The sequence below is a fragment of the Bos grunniens genome, chromosome 17 (genome assembly GCF_055505025.1).
Source record: "Bos grunniens cultivar Pamir isolate PY7600 chromosome 17, Bosgru_T2T1.0, whole genome shotgun sequence".
Taxonomy (NCBI): Eukaryota; Metazoa; Chordata; class Mammalia; order Artiodactyla; family Bovidae; genus Bos; species Bos grunniens.
Window position 1 is genome coordinate 53,926,197 of NC_141181.1, and position 24,301 is coordinate 53,950,497.

At 44.9% G+C, this 24,301-nt stretch overlaps 1 protein-coding gene across 7 annotated transcripts in view; it reads right to left on the bottom strand.

The window, feature by feature from the left end:
• Nucleotides 1–5,876, bottom strand: part of TMEM120B (transmembrane protein 120B) — a 45,414-nt gene extending 39,538 nt beyond the window's left edge. For 6 of the 7 annotated variants that reach the window (XR_015144469.1, XM_086347605.1, XM_086347603.1 and 3 more), the window contains exon 1: nucleotides 5,696–5,876. Coding sequence is in view for 3 of the 7 variants with exons in the window: in XM_086347605.1 (XP_086203731.1) it covers nucleotides 5,696–5,764 (69 nt within the window). In the remaining 4 variants the exon portion in view is untranslated. Of the gene's footprint in view, nucleotides 1–5,346 lie in introns of all 7 variants that reach the window. The other variant, XM_086347604.1, reaches the window with a different exon arrangement.
• Between the last annotated feature and the right edge of the window lie 18,425 nt (nucleotides 5,877–24,301).

A 24,301-nucleotide genomic window follows, 5' to 3' on the forward strand; every position in this document is an offset into this window, starting at 1 on the left:
GTGGGAATGGGTTTAATACCTGGTCGGGGAACTAAGCTCCCATATGGCATGGCCAAAAAAATTTACTAAATGTGCCAGAATGGAATCATGTGCCATTTTCAGACAGGGCTCTGGCCTAGGAGCACTGCAAGCTGGTGGATAGCCCAGTAGACTGCCAGAGTCATGGCCACCACAAAAATACGGTGGCTGGTAGTTGGGGCTGGTGCTAAGTTTTCACGAGATTGCATTTATATAGTTCTAAGGAACTGACTTCAGACAAAGATTTCTGAATGCTGAATATACTGAACGAAGACTCACTGGCAGTGGAAAGACTACAAAGATGACAAGTTGACTTCACCTAAACTGTATCAGTTCTACACTGGGAAAGATTCTGAGTCACGTGCCAGGATCAATTAGTAATGTCTGTTATAGGAACAGTAAGTGGAGGTATAGGCAAGTATGTCAGGCATTTGGGAGGCAGGTAACATAAAAATTAAGTGATTAGGCTTGACACTCAGACTGACTTCACGTCTAGAATCTGCCACTTCTTAGTTTCCTCAGTTGTGAAAGAGCTAGGGCATGAGATATAGGTAACAGGCCATGTACTGGTATTTTTAAATCAGCTTTATAGGTATAATTTACATACCAATTCACCAATTTTCAGGTGTACAATTTAATGAATTTTGGCAAATATATACAGTTGTGTAACCACCACCACAATGAGGATATAAAATAAAGGTTCCCTAACTTTGTTGGTTTACCACTGCCTTAGTGTCTCAATGAACTTTTCACAGAGTCCTTAGGCCAAATAATTGGAAGAAAAAGTGAAAGTGAAGTCATTCAGCTGTCTCCAACTCTTTGTGACCCCATGGACTGTAGCCTGCCAGGCTCCTCTGCCCATGGGGATTCTCTAGGCAAGAATACTGGAGTGGGTTGCCATTTCCTTCTCCAGGAGACCTTCCCGACCTAGGGATCGAACCTGGGTCTTCCACATTGCAGGCAGAATCTTTACCCTCTGAGCCACTAAGGAAGCCAAATAATTGAAAAGTATCCATGTCCTAACAACTCAGTAGTCTCTTGGAAGAAATAAAAAAGAATATGCAGAAATTGCCAAGGGTATTTTTATTTCATTTTGAAGTAACCAAAATTATTTATGGATGTATATGCCTGTCAGGCTCAAAGCTTAGGAATAGATTGGACACTGTCACCCTCATTTCTTGTTCTAAATTGATTTTCACATAGTACTTGATTTTAATCAGCACCAAAACCCCAACTTCACTAAGATATGACGTCATTAAAAAGAATGTAGCATAATCTAATGTGCAGCTGTGAACTACTCCATTAGCAGTTTAAGTGGTACGTGACAGATGTCATTGTCTTTCTCTTGAAAATTTAAATTATCCCATAGTGCCCCTATGAGCTTGCTGCAGCTCCTTGGAGGTGCCTTAACACAGTTGGTGAAACACAGATATAGACTGTTTCTACAATATTACTCCTAAAAAGATAGCTGTCTGGCATCCTTCTCTGTTTTTGTTTTTTCACTACCAGTACTTTGATTTTCCTTCATGGGACCACCCCTCTCCCACTGTTATTTCATGTGGTTTGAGCAGCAGTCATCCCAGTCCTGGGCAACAGGGGGGACATATTAACCAAGACCCAGCCAATCAGTGCCACAGGATCTGGTTAAGGGATAATCACATGACCCAGGTAGGGCCGATGAGAGTCAGCCCTGGGACTCCAGCTAGAATTACAGGGGAAAAGATGCTTGTTTCTGAGGTTTGCTAAGCTGGTAGATGTCAGCCTGGGGCTGTCAAAGCTCATCTTTGCCACAACATGGGAGAGATGGTTGAGAACAAAGCTGACAGAGGACACAGACACACGTGCACATGTAACATCACTGGAGAAGCTGGATCCAGCCCTGCCTGAAGCCATTTGCCACTGGACTTCCCAATACAGAAGCCAATAAACTATTTCGGTTTTTTGGCTTAAAGCTGGTTGAATTGGATTTCTGCCACTTACAACTAAGAACCCTTACTAATGCTTCATGTTAAAGCACCATAGAAATAAAATTAGTCCCCACAAGTCCAAAACTTTCCTTCTAAAGCCAAAGGTCTCAGGATACTTTTGGAGCTCAACCCCAAAAATACCTGATGGAAACAGCGGGCCTGGGGTCAAATTCTGGCTCCACGAATTTCAAGTTACGTAACATCTCTCAGCCTCAGTCTCATCTATAAAGCCAGGTTGTTGTTTAGATTAAATGGAATAATCCATGTATCATACAATTAGTTCTTATTGTTGCTGCTATTACTGTCAGCCTTTGTTTGGTCGACAAAGAAACTCAAGTTCAGAGAGGCAGCTTGCTAAAGGTCAGATGCTAGACAGCAGCAGAATTCAGACCTGAACCCAAGAATTCTGATTCCCTTGTCCAGAGTTCTTTCCACACAACCCACTTCTAGGGGAAAAGAGGCCTAGAAAACAATGCAAGATGGGAGAGAAACAAGAGTACCCAGGGCACAGACCTGCCTTGGGCCGTGGTTAAGAGTACAGACTCTGGGGACTTCCCCAGCAGTCCAGTGGTTAAGACTCCACACTGCCAATGCAGGAGGCACCAGTTCAGTACCTAATGTGGGAACTACGATCCTGTGTAGTGCAAGGCATGGCCTAAATAAATAAAAAAAAATTTTTTTTAAGAGTATAGATGTTGATGTTCACCTGCCTGGATTTGAATCCTGACTCTAGTACTTATACTTTGGGGTATATTTTTCACTCTGTAAGATGGGTATAACAGGCTCTATTTCAGAGGGTTTTAATTAAATAATACTGATCTTCCTGCTTCCAGCCTGGCCCCCTCATGTCTATTCTATACACAGCAGCCAAAGGAATACCTGTTTCATTGGTAATAAAAGCCAAAAATCTCTGTAATGTCCTGTCAGGCCCCTGCATTTCTGCGAGGTCAGGGTAAGGGAAAGGCCTCTCCGGGCCACCTCCTTCCTGGGTGCAGAGGGATGAGGTCAGGTTTCCAGAGAGGCAAGACAAGAAATGCTCATTAAATCACCTGCCACCACGTCTGTAAGTGACCTTCTGTGGTCACACCACAGGCCACAGGGCCAAACATGCGCCAGTCTCAGACTAATGCTCAATCAGCCAGCACACCCAAAACCCCAACCAGCCAAAACCAAAGTCCTCATAGCAACTCAGCCTTGCCCCTGAGTCCACGGAGGCCCTGGCAGATGTACATTACAGACAAAAGAACAAAGATCCTTTCCTCTAGAAAGTCCCAGAGATTTTGACATTTTAGGGTTTGGGGGAGGGGGGAAGTTCCAGAAATCTTTCAAATCCTTTTGGGTCTGAAATTAGATCTCCTCTTTCCTCCCTCCACTGGCAAAAGGGAAGGAGAGATAAAACACAGAGATATTATACATCATCCCAAGCAAGACAGAATCAGAGAGATATGAGCATGACACCCACAAATCCCAGATTCTGAAGCAGATACAGGTGAAGTAAGATAGACTGGGATTTTCTGGTGGGAGAAAAAGACCCTTCCTACCATTAACTTTTCTAGTTCCAATCAGCACCCCCACCCAACGTATACCTGTTGTGACCTCCTTGCTCCCCGACAAATGTCTCATATTTGAAAGTTCACCCAACACACACATAATGACAACGTACACTCTACCTATTACATGCCTTTTTCCAGAGATGTTCATCTCAGGAGTTCAGAGTTCTCATGTGTATTATGGGGGGTGGGGGGAGGGATAAGAAGTCGGACCTAGTCCATTCCACTTGCCCCAGTGCTGAAGACCTGAGCAAGGGACATCATGGTTTCTACCCAGTCAGTTCTTCTACAATCCTTGCACCAGGGGACACAATCCAGGATTCATTTCCAATTCCTCTCTGTCCCCCACACACTTGAGCCCCAGAGACACCAAGTAAGAACATAACAACAAATCAAACGTCTCCTTTGCAACCTCTGCCTGCCAAGACTAGCTATCTAATTGCTGTTAATTGCATTAATTGTATAGCTCTGAAGAGTTAAGACTCTTCCTTCTAGCCGAAAGCAGGGTCAGGGAAAGGCATTATGAACAACAAAAGCTCCACACAGCAAAACTCTTCTCTCACGCCCGACCCTAATACCCTCCATGGGTCCACAGTTGGACATAACCGAGAGCCCAGCAGGACAAAGCGGCAAGAAGCAGCTGAGTGGGGACTTCCCTGGTGGTCCAGTGGTTAAGACTCCTCGCTCCCAATGCAAGAGGCCCGGGGTTCAGTTCCTGATCAGGGAATTAGATCCCACGAGCCACAACTAAAGATCCCCCACATATTGCAATGAAGATTGAAGATCCTGAGTGCTGCAACTAAGACTTGGCACAGCCAAAATAAAGATAAATACTGAGAAAAAAAAAAAGTAGCTGACTCTTCTCCATGGCAGGAGAGCCAGAAAGGTCCCCTGGGAACCAGCTCTGGTACCTTACTCTCTGCTCACAGCTAAAACAGCACTCCTCTCCCTGCTTGGTCTCTCCAGCACCCCTTCTCTATTCTTCCGGACCTATGACCCATCTTCCCTCTAGATGGCTCTGGAAAGACCCATCACAGACACCCTTCCCCATCTCCCCTCCTTCCCCTACTCTGGACACAGTAAACGGCTAATTAAACTGCAGACAAGAGCTCCATGGACAAGCAAAATGTCACTGGTCCCAGCTGAGACTAGGCAGAAGTGGGCTGGGGGTGTTCCATGTGATTTCAGGCAAACAGAGCCCAACTCTGGAGAAAACAAACACAATCCGGTAGTTGGGGAGGGAACAGCCCCATCTCCCAAAAAAAGATCCAGGCATCTCTCTTAGCCAACTCCAAGATTTTCAGAGACCTCTCTAGTCACCAGGATAGGCAGCTGAGGCCTCTGCGAACCTCCTCTCAGGAACAACTCCTCCTGCCAGGGACCCCGCAGCGGCAATGCCAATGCTGTTCTTTCAAGGGGCCTCTCTTATACTCGACCTCACCCCACCCAGCATAAGGCTCTGGGCCAAAGCTTGAGGGCTGGGAGCAGCCTCTATCACTGGGAGGCAACCCAGCTGTCAGAAGTGACAGATGTCACCCACGACGCCAAACTTGGCCTGCAGCAACGTCAGAGGCGGGACACAGGAGCCCCAAAGGCTGAGGTCAGGGGTCTCTAACCCCTAAGCAAAGCCTGCGGGCTCAAGGTGAAGGGCTCCCAAGCACATCTCCCAAAATGGAGCGTCAGAGGAGAGGGCTGATCCGCCACAGCAAAAGGGGAGTGGAGCCGCCAAACCCTGGTGGGCGGCGGTGGGGTTAGGGGAGACCCCTGAGGAGGTAGGGACTGGGCTTTCTCTTTTGAGTCCCAGAACATACCTGGTCCCTCCGGCCTCCCCAACATGGACATGCCTGGAACTTCCCCTCAGAGGTCACAGATCAACTTTCTGCAGCGAAGGAGGCGCGCGCAGCAAAGAGCCGGTGAGAAGGCGGGGGGTGCTGGGGTAGCTGTGGGGGCTTCCACCCAGCGCCCTAAGTGGATGAAAAAGTGAAGTCCTGGGAGATGGGAGGGGGCTGGCCCACGCAGACCACCGGCAACAACCCCTCGCCTCCGCCGCAGGGCCTGGCCCGGGCCTTGATGGTTCCCACGGCCGGGGCTGGGAGAAGCAGGAAAGGAAATACCCGGCACTTCAGGTAGCAGTTTCGGGACCAGGTGGTCCGGTCCTACCTGCAGTTCCTGAAATTCTCCCTCCAGCTCATGCCACTCGCGCTCGCAACGCTCCAGCTGGCCAGACATGGTGCAGTGGTGGTAGGCGGCGGCTAATCCCGCAGCGTGGCGCGGCAAGCCACCCGCACCCCACGCGTGTCCGCCGGCCAGCCGCCTTCCCAGGGACCAGCTGTTCCTGCGCAGCCCGAGCCACGCGCGCACCTGACGTCACAGCCCCGGCCCAGGCGCCCGCCCCACCCCCTCGCCGGGAGGCAGCCCCCTGCGCACGCGCACGCGCCTCCCCGGTCCCGCCCCCGCGCGCCAGGCGCCCGCGGCGGGGATTGTTGTACCTTTGCGGGAGTTGGCTGGGTCTCTCAGTGTTTCTTTAGAAATGCTTCGGCCTTTAGGGAATCTCTCATGCCCAGCTGGGATGGGGAAGTTGGCCGCAAACCGCATTTGTAGAGCTTATTTTACCTAGATTGTGTGTATTTGGGGTGTCTGGGGTCGGAGGGAGGAAGGAGTTTGCGGAGAAGGAGCGTTGCCTTAACGGAGCCGAAGCCAGCCACGGCCTGAAATGCTAGAACTGACATTGACCATCCAGCAAGGTCGCCGGGCAGGGCGGGGAAGCTCAGAAAGGGCCCTGTCATCTCATATTGTCATTATTTATTGCAACTAATATATCCTAGATCCTGCCCTCTAAGACTCTGGGTAACTCGCTTGACAGCTGTTTCTGTCATTCAAATGACACAACCACCTCATTGCTAATTGAATCCCCTCTCCCGCCTGGTCCTACAAGCACTATCCCTGGCTAGCTTTCCAGGCGTAGCTCCTACTCACCCCTCTTCAGCCACTGTTTTTTAATTCCTGCTTTTGCATGAAATATTCTTCCCTGTAACTCTTCACTTGGTTTCCTCTTTCTCATCATTCTCTACTTAGTTCAAATGACACCTGTATTAGTTTCCTAGGGCTGCCCTAACTACAAACTGGGTTATATACCACAAACTGGGTGACTTAAACAACAGAAATGTGTTCTCTCATGGTTCTGGAGGCTAGACTTGAGAAATCAAGGAGACAACAAATTCATACTCCTTGGAATCTTGCTTCTTCATAGCTTGTGGTGGTCACCAACCTCAGCATTCCTTGGCTTGCAGCTTCACCCCCTCCAGCCTCTGCGTTCTGTTGTTACATATGGCTCTCCTTCCCGGCATGCTTGTCTCTGCATGTCCTCTCCTCCTACAAGGACACCGGCCTCCTTGGATTAAGGGCCCACATGCCTCATGGCCAAAAAAACAGAACAGAAACAGAAGTTCTTTGGAAGGAATGATGCTAAAGCTGAAACTCCAGTACTTTGGCCACCTCATGCAAAGCGTTGACTCATTGGAAAAGACTCTGATGCTGGGAGGGATTGGGGGCAGGAGGAGAAGGGGACGACAGAGGATGAGATGGCTGGATGGCATCACCGACTTGATGGACGTGCGTTTGAGTGAACTCCGGGAGTTGGTGATGGACAGGGAGGCCTGGCATGCTGCAATTCATGGGGTCTCAAAGAGTCGGACACGACTGAGCGACTGAACTGAACTGAATATTATAACAAATTCAACAAAGACTTTAAAAACGGTCCACATGAAAAAAATGGAGGGGGAGGGAGGTTGAAAAGGGAAGGGACATATGCATACTTATGGCTGATTCACGTTGTTGTACAGCAAAAACCAACATATCTTAAAGCAATTATCCTCCAATTAAAATAATTTTTTTAAAGTGGAAGGCTCTGGGTACCCTGGACTCATGTTCACACTTGGCCATGGGCTGGAACAGATGAACAGATGTCCCCTTCACAAAGGGCTTGCCAGTCACCACAGTCCCCACCATGCTCAATTGTACTGCCCCAGCTTATTTCATGTGGACTGGAGACTGCTGAGTTTGAGAATTCTGATATAAAGTGTCATGAAGCTTGGAAACCTGTATAAATCACACACATGGTGGAAAAAAAACAGAAAACAGTTTATTTAATTGGGGTTAGTAGATAAAAAAGGAAACCCAGTGCCTTGAAGGATGAATTAAATGTCACCAAGCAAGAGGAGAAGGGGACGACAGAGGATGAGACGGCTGGATGGCATCAACGACTCAAGGGACACAAGTTTGAGCAAACTCCGGGAGATAGTGAAGGACAGGGATGCCTGGCATGCTGTAATCCATGGGATCGCAGAGTTGGACAAGACTGAGCGACAGAACAATGACAACAAGCAGAGGAATTTGGAAGAAGATCCCGCTTTACCTATGCTTGCAGTCATTCAGTTCTGGGTGGAAGAGGCTGGCCCTGCCCCCCCCAGGTAGAGTTGGGCAAGTACACCTTGTCCACTTGCTGGCCATGGTCAGGTTGCAAATCTTAGGAACTGTTCTCCATGGGGTCAGGACTCCAAATGATTATTCATAAGCCCCTCTGTAGATGGTGCAGGCTGTTCACCCCATCAGTGTAGCCCCTTAGGTACCAGAAGTATCATATCTTACCTGGCTGTCCCCACCATCGCCAACCTCCCACCCCGCCCCCAACCCCCTGTCCCAGTTTCTGCCCAAAGAGCTTTCAAACTCACTCATCAGCTTCCTGGGGCTGGATCTGCCTCTTCTTAAGAACTTTGAGCATGATAGATGAAAACATGTGTTGCAAGAGTATCCTCCCCACTTCTTCCCCACATCACCAGGGGGAAATATCTTCTATTTGTTCATTGCCCTCTCATGATGTACTCTGCATATAAGTTAAATAAGCAGGGTGACAATATATAGCCTTGACGTACTCCTTTTCCTATTTGGAACCAGTCTGTTGTTCCATGTCCAGTTCTAACTGTTGCTTCCTGACCTGCATACAAATTTCTCAAGAGGCAGATCAAGTGGTCTGGTATTCCCATCTCCTTCAGAATTTTCCACAGTTTATTGTGATGCACACAGTCAAAGGCTTTGGCATAGTCAATAAAGCAGAAATAGATGTTTTCCCGGAACTCTCTTGCTTTTTCCATGATCCAGAGGATGTTGGCAATTTGATCTCTGGTTCCTTTGCCTTTTCTAAAACCAGCTTGAACATCAGGAAGTTCATGGTTCACGTATTGCTGAAGCCTGGCTTGGAGAATTTTGAGCATTACTTTACTAGCGTGTGAGATGAGTGCAATTGTGCGGTAGTTTGAGCATTCTTTGGCATTGCCTTTCTTTGGGATTGGACTGAAAAGTGCAGAGTACATCATGAGAAACGCTGGACTGGAAGAAGCACAAGCTGGAATCAAGATTGCTGGGAAAAATATCAATAACCTCAGATATGCAGATGACACCACCCTTATGGCAGAAAGTGAAGAGGAACTAAAAAGCCTCTTGATGAAAGTGAAAGTGGAGAGTGAAAAAGTTGGCCTAAAGCTCAACATTCAGAAAACAAAGATCATGGCATCTGGTCCCATCACTTCATGGGAAATAGATGGGGAAACAGTGGAAACAATGTCAGACTTTATTTTTTGGGGCTCCAAAATCACTGCAGATGGTGACTGCAGCCATGAAATTAAAAGACGCTTACTCCTTGGAAGGAAAGTTAAGACCAACCTAGATAGCATATTCAAAAGCAGAGACATTACTTTGCCAACAAAGGTCCGTTTAGTCAAGGCTATGGTTTTTCCTGTGGTCATGTATGGATGTGAGAGTTGGACTGTGAAGAAGGCTGAGCACCGAAGAATTGATGCTTTTGAACTGTGGCGTTGGAGAAGACTCTTGAGAGTCCCTTGGACTGCAAGGAGATCCAACCAGTCCATTCTGAAGGAGATCAGCCCTGGGATTTCTTTGGAAGGAATGATGCTAAAGCTGAAACTCCAGTACTTTGGCCACCTTATGCGAAGAGTTGACTCATTGGAAAAGACTCTGATGCTGGGAGGGATTGGTGGCAGGAGGAGAAGGGGATGCCAGAGGATGAGATGGCTGGATGGCATCACCGACTCAATGGACGTGGGTCTGGGTGAACTCTGGGAGTTGGTGATGGACAGGGAGGCCTGGCATGCTGCAATTCATGGGGTTGCAAAGAGTCGGACACGACTGAGCAACTGAACTGACCTGAACTGAGGAAGGACCCAAGATTCTGTAATTCTACAAGCTCCCAGCCAATACTACTGGTCCAAGGACCACACTTGCAATAGCAAGAGACCAAGGTGCATAGAGGTGAAAAGACTATCCCCGAATCATCCAGCTACTGGTGGTGGTGTTACTTACGCATTGCAGGATGCCAAGAGCCTATTCTACAGAAATAGCAGCTGCCCAATGAGAAGTGAAAATTCTAGGGACTTTTCCTTCATCTGCTTCCCACAAATGCCCTTGCTGAAAATAGTCCCTGAAATTGTAACAAGCAATTTGTGCAAAGATGGTTATAGCAGCATTTTTCAAATCAGTCACACACTGGAAGCATCCCAAGTGCCCCACAACAGGGAAATGGTTAAGTAAGCTATAGTTTGCAGTGGTTAGGACTGAGTACTTTCACTGTGGTGGCTGGGGTCCAATTCCTGTTTGGGGAATGAAGATCCCACAAGGCAGGCAGTGCCACAAAAAAATTAAAAAGTGCAAAAACAAAACAAAAAAGATATAGTCTTTCTATTTCATATAATATTACATGGCTGTTAAAAATCGCTATTGGAACTAAATGAATACCTTTAAACAGGTATATTAAATCATGTGAAGTAAGAAAGTGGAGCCCCAAAATACTGTGTATATACTGATTGAAGTTATATGATCATTCATGTATGCTAAAAAAGACTGGGTGAATTTAGTATAACAGAAATAGTCCATAATATAAACTGATGGCATCTTTTCTTCCTGAAATGTTCAGGTATTTGATAGAAATTTTACACCCCTATCTTTATGTTCATGGGTTTATAATGTAAGCAGTATTATCTATTAAAATTCATTTGTTTAATATTTTCTATCCAGGTAGCAAAATGCCGTTTATGTCTTTATTCAGTTATTTGCATTTCTGGGCCTATCTGGGACTGTAAAGTCCTGGCTGGCTGGGGCTGTGTGGTTTACTAGTCAACCTGAGTTCAAATCTCTTGCCATTTGCCAGATAGGTGACCCCGAGTACATAACTGGCCTTCTCTGTAAACTGAAGGTTGCTCTCATAGGATTGTTGTGAGGACTAAATGTAATATGTAGATGAAGTGCCTGATATGTAAGTACCCGAAAGCACTAACTTTATAAAGCTGGGTCTTAAAAAACTAACCGGACTTCCCTGGTGGTCCCGTGGTTAAGACTCTGCGCTTCCACTGCAGAGGGCACATGTTCCATCCTTGGCAGGAGAGCTAAAGATCACATGCCTTGAGGTGCAGCCAAAAAAAAAAATTGGGGGATACTTTAGAAGAAGCTGAAGTTGAACCGTTCTATGAAGACCTATAAGACCTTTTAGAACTAACACCCAAAAAAGATGTCCTTTTCATTATAGGGGACTGGAATGCAAAAGTAGGAAGTCAAGAAACACCTGGAGTAACAGGCAAATTTGACCTTGGAATACGGAATGAAGCAGGGCAAAGACTAATAGAGTTTTGCCAAGAAAATGCACTGGTCATAACAAATACCCTCCTCCAACAACACAAGAGAAGACTCTACACATGGACATCACCAGATGGTCAACACCGAAATCAGATTGATTATATTCTTTGCAGCCAAAGATGGAGAAGCTCTATACAATCAACAAAAGCAAGACCAGGAGCTGACTGTGGCTCAGATCATGAACTCCTTATTGCCAAATTCAGACTGAAATGGAAGAAAGTAGGGAAAACCACTAGACCATTCAGGTATGACCTAAATCAAATCCTTTATGATTATACAATGGAAGTAAGAAATAGATTTAAAGGCCTAGATCTGATGGATAGAGTGCCTGATGAACTATGGAATGAGGTTCATGACATTGTACAGGAGACAGGGATCAAGACCATCCCCATGGAAAAGAAATGCAAAAAAGCAAAATGGCTGTCTGGGGAGGCCTTACAAATAGCTGTGAAAAGAAGAGAAGCAAAAAGCAAAGGAGAAAAGGAAAGATATAAGCATCTGAATGCAGAGTTCCAAAGAATAGCAAGAAGAGATAAGAAAGCCTTCCTCAGCGATCATTGCAAAGAAATAGAGGAAAACAACAGAATGGGAAAGACTAGAGATCTCTTCAAGAAAATTAGAGATAACAAGGGGACATTTCATGCAAAGATGGGATCAATAAAGGACAGGAATGGTATGGACCTAACAGAAGCAGAAGATATTAAGAAGAGGTGGCAAGAATACACAGAAGAACTGTACAAAAAAGATCTTCACGACCCAGATAATCACGATGGTGTGATCACTGACCTAGAGCCAGACATCCTGGAATGTGAAGTCAAGTGGGCCTTAGAAAACATCACTACAAACAAAGCTAGTGGAGGTGATGGAATTCCAGTTGAGCTAGTTCAAATCCTGAAAGATGATGCTGTGAAAGTGCTGCACTCAATATGCCAGCAAATTTGGAAAACTCAGCAGTGGCTACAGGACTGGAAAAGGTCCGTTTTCATTCCAATCCCAAAGAAAGGCAATGCCAAAGAATGCTCAAACTACCGCACAATTGCACTCATCTCACATGCTAGTAAAGTAATGCTCAAAATTCTCCAAGCCAGGCTTCAGCAATACGTGAACCACGAACTTCCTGATGTTCAAGCTGGATTCAGAAAAGGCAGAGGAACCAGAGATCAAATTGCCAACAACCGCTAGATCATGGAAAAAGCAAGAGAGTTCCAGAAAAACATCTATTTCTACTTTTTTGACTAGCCAAAGCCTTTGACTGTGTGCATCACAATAAATTATGGAAAATTCTGAAAGAGATGGGAATACCAGACCACCTGACCTGCCTCTTGAGAAACCTGTATGCAGGTCAGGAAGCAACAGTTAGAACTGGACATGGAACAACAGACTGGTGCCAAATAGGAAAAGGAGTATGTCAAGGCTGTATATTATCACCCTGATTGTTTAACTTATATGCAGAGTACATCATGAGAAATGCTGGACTGGAGGAAATACAAGCTGGAATCAAGATTTCAGGGAGAAATATCAATAACCTCAGATATGCAGATGACACCACCCTTATGGCAGAAAGTGAAGAGGAACTAAAAAGCCTCTAGATGAAAGTGAAAGAGGAGAGTGAAAAAGTTGGCTTAAAGCTCAACATTCAGAAAACGAAGATCATGGCATCCGGTCCCATCACTTCATGGGAAATAGATGGGGAAACAGTGGAAACAATGTCAGACTTTATTTTGGGGGGCTCCAAAATCATTGCAGATGGTGACTGCAGCCATGAAATTAAAAGACGCTTACTCCTTGGAAGGAAAGTTATGACCAACCTAGATAGCATATTCAAAAGCAGAGACATTACTTTGCCAACAAAGGTCCGTCTAGTCAAGGCTATGGTTTTTCCTGTGGTCATGTATGGATGTGAGAGTTGGACTGTGAAGAAGGCTGAGCACCGAAGAATTGATGCTTTTGAACTGTGGTGTTGGAGAAGACACTTGAGAGTCCCTTGGACTGCAAGGAGATCCAACCAGTCCATTCTGAAGGAGATCAGCCCTGGGATTTCTTTGGAGGGAATGATGCTAAAGCTGAAACTCCAATACTTTGGCCACCTCATGCGAAGAGTTGACTCATTGGAAAAGACTCTGATGCTGGGAGGGATTGGTGGCAGGAGGAGAAGGGGACACCAGAGGATGAGATGGCTGGATGGCATCACTGACTCAATGGACGTGAGTCTGAGTGAACTCTGGGAGTTGGTGATGGACAGGGAGGCCTGGCGTGCTGCAATTCATGGGGTCAAGAAGAGTCAGACACGACTGAGCGACTAAACTGAACTAAGATATACCAACAGAGCTGCAAAGAAAATTTCCATTTACTCTTCTTCACTCCTTTTCCCCTTATGTTGACAATTTACATAACCATGACATCTTTATCAAAACGAAGAAATGAACGTAGGTATATGACTATGAACTAAATTCCAAAATTTATTCAGGTTTTATCAGTCTTTCCACTGATGTCCATTTTGTGTTCTGCAATTCAATCTGACACTACATTTAAGTATCATGTCTCTATGGTCTCCTGGTCTGTGATAGTATCTCAGTCTCTCCTTGTTTTTTCATGGTCTTGACAGTTTTGAAGAGTAAACTATATATTTTTAGTAATAATAGTTTTATTGAGCTGTCATGATGATTAATTTTATGTGTCAACTGACTGAGCCAGATAGGCTGATATCCAGCTAAACATCATTTGGGTGTGTCTGCGAAGGTCTCTCCAGAAGAGATTATTTGGATCAGTAAACTGAGTAAAGCAGATTGTCTTCCCCAATATAAGAGCGCCCCAGCCAATCCACTGAAGGTCTAAATAGAACAAAAAGGTAGGGGAAGACAGCATTCTCTCTCCCTCTGCCTGATCCATTAAGTCTCCTGCCCTGGGACTAGGATTTACACCTTATCAGTTCTCTTGGTTCTAAAGCCTTCAGCTCAAGGGACTTACCTAGTGGTCTGGTGGTTAAGAATCCACCTACCAATTCAGGAAACCCGGGTTTGATCCCTGGTGATTGAACAAAGATCCCACATACTGACGAGCAGCTAAATCCATGTGCTTCAGTAACACTGAAGCCCAAGCACCACAACTAGAGAGTCCACGAGCTTTTAACGAAAGATCCCACAAGAGGCAACTAAGATCCGACACAGCCAAATAACAATAAAATAAATAAATACTTTAAAAAAGAAATAAATCCTTTAGTTCAGACTCAGTGCAGTTCAGTTCAGTTGCTCAGTCGTGTCCAACTCTTTGCGACCCCATGGACCACAGCACACCAGGCCTCCCTGTCCATAACCAACTCCCAGAGTTTACTCAAACTCATGTCCATTGAATCAGTGATGCCATCCAACCATCTCATCCTCTGTCGTCCCCTTCTCCTCCTGCCCCTAATCCCTCCCAGCATCAGGGTCTTTTCCAATGAGTCAACTCTTCGCATGAGGTGGCCAAAGTACTGGAGTTTCAGCTTCAGCATCAGTCTTTCCAATGAACACCCAGGACCGATCTCCTTTAGGATGGACTGGTTGGATCTCCTTGCAGTCCAAGGGACTCTCAAGAGTCTTCTCCAACACCACAGTTCAAAAGCATAAATTCTTAGGCACTCAGCTTTCTTTATAGTCCAACTCTCACATCTATACATGACCACTGGAAAAACCATAGCTTTGACTAGACAGACCTTTGTTGGCAAAGTAATGCCTCTGCTTTTTTAATATGCTGTCTAGGTTGGTCATAACTTTTCTTCCAAGGAGCAAGCATCTTTTAATTTCATGGCTGCAGTCACCATCTGCAGTTCAGACTGGAATTACACATTTTGCGTGTCAATTCACCTGTTGATGGAAATTTGATTTTTCCCCTACTTTTTGATTATTATGAATAATGCTCCTATAAACATTCCTGCACAAGGTTTTGTGTGGACTTACTGTTTTCTTTCGGAGAAGGCAATGGCACCCCACTCCAGTACTCTTGCCTGGAAAATCCCATGGACCGAGGAGCCTGGAAGGCTGCAGTCCATGGGGTCGCTAAGAGTCGGCCACGACTGAGCAACTTCACTTTGACTTTTCACTTTCATGCATTGGAGAAGGAAATGGCAACCCACTCCAGTGTTCTTGCTTGGAGAATCCCAGGGACCGGGGAGCCTGGTGGGCTGCCGTCTATGGGGTCACACAGAGTCGGACACGACTGAAGTGACTTAGCAGCAGCAGCACTGTTTTCTCTTTGTATTCCACTTAGGAGTGGAATGGCTGGGTCAGATAGTTACTTTGTTTAATATTTTGAGGAAGCAACAAACTCTTTTCCCCAGTGGCTGCATTTTACAGCCTCACCAGCAAAGTATTTGTTTTTTAGTCATTCAGGGATGTCTGACTCTTTGTGACTCTATGGGCTATGTAGCCCACCAGGCTCTTCTGTCCATGGGATTTTCCAGGCAAGAATATTGGAGTGGGTTGCCATGTCTTTCTCCAAGCAAAGTATTAGGGTTTGGATTTCTCCACATCCTGGTCCACAGTTATTAAGAGTCTGTGTTTTTCATTTTAGCCATCCTTATGATTTTGTGTGAAGTGTATCTCACTGTGGCTTTAATTTTGCATTTACCTAATAGCATATTAAAAAGCAGAGACATTACTTTGCCAACAAAGGTCCGTCCAGTCAAGCGTATGGTTTTTCCAGTGGTCATGTATGGATGTGAGAGTTGGACTGTGAAGAAAACTGAGTGCCTAAAAATTGATGCTTTTGAACTGTGGTGTTGAAGAAGACTCTTGAGAGTCCCTTGGACTGCAAAGAGATCCAATCAGTCCATCCTAAAGGAAATCAGTCCTGAATATTCATTGGAAGGAATGATGCTGAAGCTGAAACTCCACTACTCTGGCCACCTGATGCAAAGAACTAACTCATTGGAAGAGACCCTGATGCTGGGAAAGATTAAAGGCGGGAGGAGAAGGGGACGACAGAGGATGAGATGGCTGGATGGCATGACTGACTCGATGGACATGTGTTTGGGTAAACTCTGGGAGTTAGTGATGGATAAGGAGGCCTGGTGTGCTGCGATTCATGAGGTCGCAAAGAGTCGGAAACGACTGAATGACTGAACTGAACTGAACTGAATGGCTAAGAATGTTGAGTGTCTTTTCATGTGCTCATTTCCATTGGCAGGCATATCTTCTTTCCGAGAAATGCCTATTCTAATCCTTTGTTTATATTTTTAAAAGAAGGAATGGGATCCTCAAGACAAGTGCAAGAGTTGTCTTTACATTTTATTTTTACTTTTAGGCTGCACTGTGCCCCACTCAGGGATCTTAGTTCCCCAACCAGGGATTGAACACAGGCCTTTTGCAGTGAAAGGATGGAATCCTAACCACTGGACCTCCAGGAAATTCCCTAGAAACCAAGTTCTGGGTACTAGATATGTGTTCATCACTATGGAATGTCACTACTCTCCTCTCTCAGCTGACAGATCTGGGGACTGACTGCACTTATAAATTTTAACTCTATAAGTATTGAAAGGGCTTCCCTGGTGGCTCAGTGGTAAAGAATCTACCAGCAATGCAGAGGCCCAGGTTTGATCCCTGGGTTGGGAGATCCCCTGGAGGAGGGCATGGCAACTCACTACTCCAGTATTCTTGCCTGGAGAATTCCATAGACAGACGATCCTGGTGGGTTATGGTCCATAGGGTCGCAAAGAGTGGGACACGACTGAAGTGACTAAGAAGCAGCAGCAAGTATTGAACCCCATGACTCCACACCAATATCCACTTCTAGTCTACAGGGTTCATTCCAGTTTTTCTCTTGTCCAGATCTGCTATTCCCCTCACCAACAGTGGGAAATCTATCTCCTGTCATTTTTAGTATATTTACTTTTTCGATCATTTCTCCTCATATGTAACCAATCTCCCATCTCCACCACCTATCCTCTCCCATCTTGAAGCCAACCTTACCCCAAATAAGTGATTTTGCACTTTTTTTTTTTGGCTGCACCGCACAGCACATGGGATCCTAGGTCCCCAACCAGGGGTGGAACCCACATCCCCTGCATTGGAAGTGCAGAGTCCTAACCACCAGACCAGTATGGAAGTCCCAATAAGTGTGTCATTTTTAGAAATATTCTCTTTATTGATTTACTTATTTGGCTCCACCAGGTCTTATTTATGACATGTGGGATCTAGTTCCCTGACCAGGGGTGGAACCCAGATGCCCTGCATTGGGAGTTCAGAGTCTTAACCACTGGACCAATAAGTTTATCTTAATGAGAGAGATGATGAGCACGTTAATTTCTTTCTCTGACTTGATGTCCAGATTAAAATGTCTTTTTTTTTTTTGTACAGAAACTCCAAAGGCTATTACTAACAAGATGGGTGTGGAAGGAAGTGCTTGGTAAAGATTTAGAAACTGAACACTTCCTCAGTTCAGTTCAGTCGCTCAGTCGTGTCCGACTCTTTGCGACCCCATGAATCGCAGCACACCAGGCCTCCCTGTCCATCACCAACTCCCGGAATTCACTCAGACTCACGTCCATCGAGTCAGTGATGCCATCCAGCCATCTCATATTCTGTCGTCCCCTTCTCCTCCCACCCCCAATCCCTCCCAGCATCAGAGTCTTTTCCAATGAGTCAACTCTTCGCATGAGGTGGCCAAAGTATTGGAGTTTCAGCTTTAGTATCATTCCTTCCAAAGAAATCCCAGGGCTGAAACACTTCCTAATTCACCTCAAAAGCCATCTAAGAATATTTGAGATGTGTATTTATTATTAGACATCTTGGCTGTCTTCATTTGTTGCAGACACAGAAAGCCCTACATCCTGGGGCCCAGCCAAGTCTGTTATTTTGAGGGCCCTTCATCAAGCAACAGGAAGAAAACACCCACTGTCTTTGACGTATTTGAAGAATTAAGTCTGACAGTCCCCCAGTGAAACCATATTTACCAGGTTCTTTTGTGTAATGGTGGATATTGGAGGAAGATTGAAGGTAGTGGGAAATTCACCAGAATATTTTCCCATCATCAGGGCAAGTGTTCGCTGCTTTTTGTTTTCCCTTTTGGCTTGCCATTGAGCCAGGAAGATTAAATCTTATTTAATTGCGCCACCTGCTGACAATGTTTCAGAATTTCTTTTTCTTCCAACAAAAGGCAAAAATCAGCAAAGATTTATTCAGTCTTTTTCTCTTCCGCCTGGAAAACTACTACTCACAGAGCTGGGGTGGTAGAAATATGTCAGCGTTGTTCTTTAATGAAACAAACTTTTGCTTTCCACAGTTTCAACAATGAGACTACATTACGTTTTTATTGTGACATATGACATATACAGAAACGTGCATAAAATGTATATGTATGGTTTAAATAATAATCATAAAGAGAATCTGCATAAGATCCAAGTCAAGAATAAGATGTTTTCAACAACAATAACAATAAAAATGAATAAGGAGGACTTCCCCGGCGGACCGGGGGCTAAGACTTCATCATCCCAACGCAGGGGGCTGGGGTTCTAGTCTTGGTCAGGGAACTAGATCCCACGTGCAGCAACTAAAGATCCTGCATGCCTCAATGAAGAGCAAATATCCCAGGGGCTGCAACTAAGACCCAGCGCAGCCAAATGAATAAAAAATAATAAAATGTGATACGCTATACAACGGAATATTATTCAGCCATAAAATGGAATGAAAGGAGTCAGTACAAAATGCCACAACCATGTGATTCCATTTATATGAAATGTCCAGAATAGGCAAATCCACAGCAACAGAAATTAGGTTAGTGGTTTCCAGGGAAGAGGGGTAGAGGAAAGAGAGATGGACTGCTAATGGGGACAAGGTTTTTTGGAGTGATGAAAATATTCTGGACACATTACAAATCACTGAATTTTATAAAGAGTGAATTTTATGGCAGGTGACACACCTGAATTAATTTGTCACAAGTAACATATATTTTATTAGAAAGGGTTGTTTGTTTGTTTGGCCACACCTTGCGGCATGAGGGATCTTAGATCAAAACCCATGCCCCCTGCAGTGGAAGCCCAAAGTCTAAATTTTTGCATACCCACTGTATATCAAACACCATGCTAGGTACTGGGGTGACAATAATGAGCAAAGCTAGATAGGGGTCCTATTCATATGCGGTATACATAGTGTTAAATATTACATCACACGAAAGATATTCAAAGATCTTCAAAGGGAAGGCAATAGCCAATTCATAGCACAAGACTTCAAATTATTTATGCCTAGTAGAATTTTGTTACGATTAAGAAAACCTCTATATCTCATTTCTCCGTTGAAGGAATCTGATGCCTGCCCCCGCTGCACCACCATAAGGGTAACAGACCTCAAATATGGAATGGAAAATACGAAAGCATCAAGGTACATATATGCTTAATTCTTTCCTGCTTTTTATTGGGGGAAATTTTTTCAAAAGAAGGAAAGGAGGAAGGAAGGAAAGGAAATTTCATTTTCTGTGAAATATGCATACAGAAAGGAGCAGGGACTTCTCTGGTGGTCCATCAGTCAAGAACCCACCATCAATGCTGGGGACATGGGTTCGATCCCTGGTGGCGGAACTAAGATTCCACATTCGGGGGGGGGCAACTAAGTCTGTAGCCACTAGAGAAGGCCTCACACTGCAATGAAGACCCAGCACAGCCAAAATTTTTTTAAAAAGAAAAGAGTAGAAAACATTTTGTATAGTTTAACAAAGAATTATGAGGTGAACATCCATGTAACTACCACCCAAGTCAAGAAATAGAATATCACCAGCTCTCGGGTGTTAATTTCCAATTGCAATCTCCTTCTTTTCCACAGAAGGAGAAGGTTCCACTTCTAACCACAGTCCTAACTTTTTGCGGTAATTTCTTTACCTTCCCTTGTGGTTTTCCCACGTATCTTTGCCTCCCTACATAACATACTTTTGTTTTTCCTAGTTTGGAACTTTTATAAGTGAAATGATTTGTTTCTGATTCATTTTTATGCCTCTTGAGCTCAGTATGATGTTTTTAAGAGTCACCTGTATTACATGGACTATAATTTATTTTCACTGCTGTGACATTCTATGGAATAAGTAGTACACAAGTGATATACCTGTGCTATCACGGATAAACATTCAGGTCATTTCCTGTTTGGGGTTTGAAGAACAACGCTGGAAAGGGCATTTGGGTACATTTATCCTGGTACCTAGCCAGGAGTTAATTGCTAGAAGCAAGATTACTCATGACTTTAGATCTCAGCCAACATAGTTCACGCTCTCTAAGTGTTTAGACTCTCCTGCTTTTTTTGAAATACCTTTGAAAAGTGTATTTCATATGGCTGGTAGCTTAAAAAGATTCTAAGTGGGCTTTCATGAAAGCTGCTATTGGGCTGTTTGAAATGGGGAGACAAGTGCCACTTGCCAGAAAAAGCACTTCAAAGAATTTAACATCTGCTCAGCGCCTCTCAGCTCTCAGCTCTGTTTGACAACAGTGCAAACATCACCATTCATACATCTTCCACACACCTTCCATGGGAACAGTTGTTACCTGTGATAGCAGCTATGCCTTCACAAACAGTATTTCAAGTAATCCTTACAAAATCCTGAGAGGTAGGTGCTCTTAACTGTGTATTTTAGAGATGAGGCAACTGAGAGCCAGAGTAATAGCTGTTCAGAGTGTCCAGTAAATTCCAGTGCGGGGGGTTGTAGCTCAGGTTATTTCTTTTCATCACACCTTAGCATGGGAATCTGAGAGTGCACGTTGTAGAGAAAATTTTGTTGTAAAGGACTCACTGTAACTAGATCCGCAGAGCACTGCATACACCATAGGCAAAGCATATGTCCTACTTCTTCATTTGGGATTGGATCATGTAGCTTATTTTGATCAACATGATTAAAGGTTTATAAAGCACTTGAATGAGGGAATTCCCTGGCAGTCCAGTGGTTAAGACTCCATGCTTCCATTGCCAGGGGGCTCAGATTTCATCCCTGGTCAGGGAACTAAGATCCCACATGCTGCAAGGCGTAGCCAAAAGTAAATACATAAACTGAGCTTATGTTTTAAAAAGTGCAGTATATGTATATGTATGAAGGTGTGTGTTAGTTGCTTAGTTGTGTCTCTTTGCAACCTGATAGGCTGTAGCCCACCAGGCTCCTCTGTTCATGGAATCCTCCAGGCAAGAATATTGGAATGGGTTGCCATTCCCTTCTCCAGGGAATTTCCGCGACCCATGGATCTAACCTGGGTCTCCTGAGTTGCAAGCAGATTTTTTACCATCTCAGGCACCAGGGAAGCCCCCACATATATGTATACATATATATATATAATATATACAGATATATATTACATATATATCTGTATATAATATATAATATCTGTAGGATGTTTGGACTCCAAAGCCAAAAAATATTAACTAGCTTTACAGAAAAGGTTTGCCCAATTCACCCTGGCTCTGGGGAAGAGGGTTCACTTTCCCTAGACAAAAGGGAAGCTAACATACTTGGAGATCTGCCATCAAGGAGGAAAGCAGGGGGTGGCAGGGTGTTGAATTTCAGTAGCAACCAGTAGTGTGTCAACCAGGGAACCACAGCCCCCATTCTACCTGCCCCTATTATCACGGCCCAGGACTGTCTGAGGCTCAGGACAAAGACAGTATCAATCAAACACAATGAAAATATCACCATAGAAAACGAAGTAGGTTGGGGCAAGGGACTGGTTTTCAACCATTCACCAGACTTGAAAGGCTGGATAAAGTTATTCTCTTGATACCTCTTTTGTCATCTTTTGAAGAGCCAGGGATGATAAAAATTGTCCTTTATTCAGCCATCCATTTATTCAACAAGTATTTATTAAGGACCTCCTGGGAACTGTATTCATTTGCTAGGGCTGCTGCCATCACAAAGTAACCACCAACTGAGGTAGCTTACACAACAGAAGTTGATTGTCTCACAGTTTTGGAGGCTAGATGTCTGAAATCAAGGTGTCAGCAGGGCTGGTTCCTCCTGGAGGCTCTGAGGGAAGGTCTGTCCCATGACCTTATCCCACCTTCTGCTGGTTTGTCTGCATTTTTTTTTTTTTTGCTGTGCCAGGTCTTAGTTGCAACACTCTGAATCTTCCATTCTGGTTCCATCAGGACCTTTGGTTACTGCATGTGAAGTCTTGGTTGTGGTATGCAGGATCTAGCTCTCTGACCAGGGATCAAACCTGGATTGGGAGCTCCAAGTCTTAGCTCCTGGACCACAAGGGAAGTCCCTGCCTGCATCTGTAGTGTTCCCTGGCTTGTGGACAGGGTTTCCCCAATGGCTCAGTGGTAAAGAATCTGCCTGCAGTGCAGGAGACACAGGAGATTTGGGTTCAATCCTGGTCAGGAAGATTCCCCTGGAGGAGGAAATGGCAACCCACTCCAGTATTCTTGTCTGGAAAATCCCATAGACAGAGGAGTCTGGCAGGCTACAGTCCATGGGGTCCCAAAGAGTTCTCCCTGTTCAGTCAATTGCTGTGGTCTAAAAGTCACCTTCTAGATATCCCTGGTGGTCCAGTGGTTAAGACTCTACGCTTCCACCGCCAGGGTCGAGGGCTGGATCCCTGATCAGGGAACTAAGATCTCACATGCCTTGGCTCAGCCAGAAGATTAAATAATGAAGAAAAAAAAAATTACAGTTAAATTTTTTTTAAAAAAGTCACCTTCTGCCTCATCCCATGCCAACAGAGCAAATTCATGAAAACACAATGGTTCCTGGCCACTGGATTTGGATCCAACCTCCCTGGCCTTTGCATCTAGACCTCGTCACTCCCAATCTACCCCACTCTGTTCAAAGGACACAACTTTCCATGTCATTTCCTCCCTTCTACTTTAGTCTTTAATCAAGACAGTGTCTGGAATCATTTTACACTGTCATGCTTACCTCCAAGATTTTGCCCAGGCTATTTCTATAGCTTAAGCCCACCCTGTCTTTCCGAGTGTGAATTCATCAAGGACAGGGGCTGAATTATATTCATCTTTTAATCTCCAGTATCCAGCACAACGTATATATAGAAAAAACACGTTTTCCACAAACATCTATGGAATCAAGCTGATGAACTGACACTGGGGACTTCCAAAACATTTATAACTTCTATGACACAAAAGCACACTTACTTCTATGCAGATTTGTTTCTTCTTTCCTGGTTCCTATTCAGCATATCTTTCTGACAATTAATTTCCTGACTGGGATTCCTGACTAGGACCTTTACATGGGTGAGAATAAGTGCTCTTCATTTTTTAAACACTCATTTTCAACCTGGCCACACAGGAGGCACTAAAATGTGCCTTTTTTTCTTTTTTAAAATTTATTTGGCTGCACCTGGTCTTAGTTGTGATATGTAGGCTCTAGTTCCCTGACCAGGGGTTGAACCTGGGGCTCTTGCACTGAGAGCACGGAATCTTAGTCACTGGTCCACCAAGGAAGTCCTGGAAATGTGTCCTTATTGAGTCCTTAAGTCTTTCAGAATATAAGAATTGATGGGGGGTGGGGTGGGGAAGGGTGGGGAAGATTTCTTGGCGGTCCAGTGGTTAGAACTTCCTGTTTCCACTGCAGGGAACCTGGGTTCGATCCCTGGTGGGGGAAGATCCCGCAATCCCAGAGGCAGGGCTGAGAAACAAAAAATTCTTGGGGAAAAAGAAAACAGGGAAAATCCTCTTTCCCTCTAAAACTTTTCTTAAATATACATGAAAAAAATAATAAAACCTTTTAAAAAATCGAAAATTATTAAGTTCCCTGTGATCACATTCTGGCTTTTACATTTCTGCAGCCGAGCATTTGGGACAGCCCGTAAATTCAGCTTTCCATTCAAACACACTAGTCTTTGTCGCTTTCTCCCACCTCCTTTCAGGCTTTGGAACACGATCCCGCCCACTTCCGGCAGAGGTGTACACAGCGCAGGCGCAACTCCTGGACCTTTTTACCGACGTCCGGGTCTAGTGCTGAAGTATACGCATGTGCAAGGGTCGGGGCGGGCCTGCTTAATTGGGCGGGAGAATGTAGGTCCGCAGAACTCACGCGACTGTCTCCGCCCACCTAAGTAGGAGGGAGGAGCCGAGAGCCTCCTCAAGGTTCAGGCAGCGCACGCGCAGC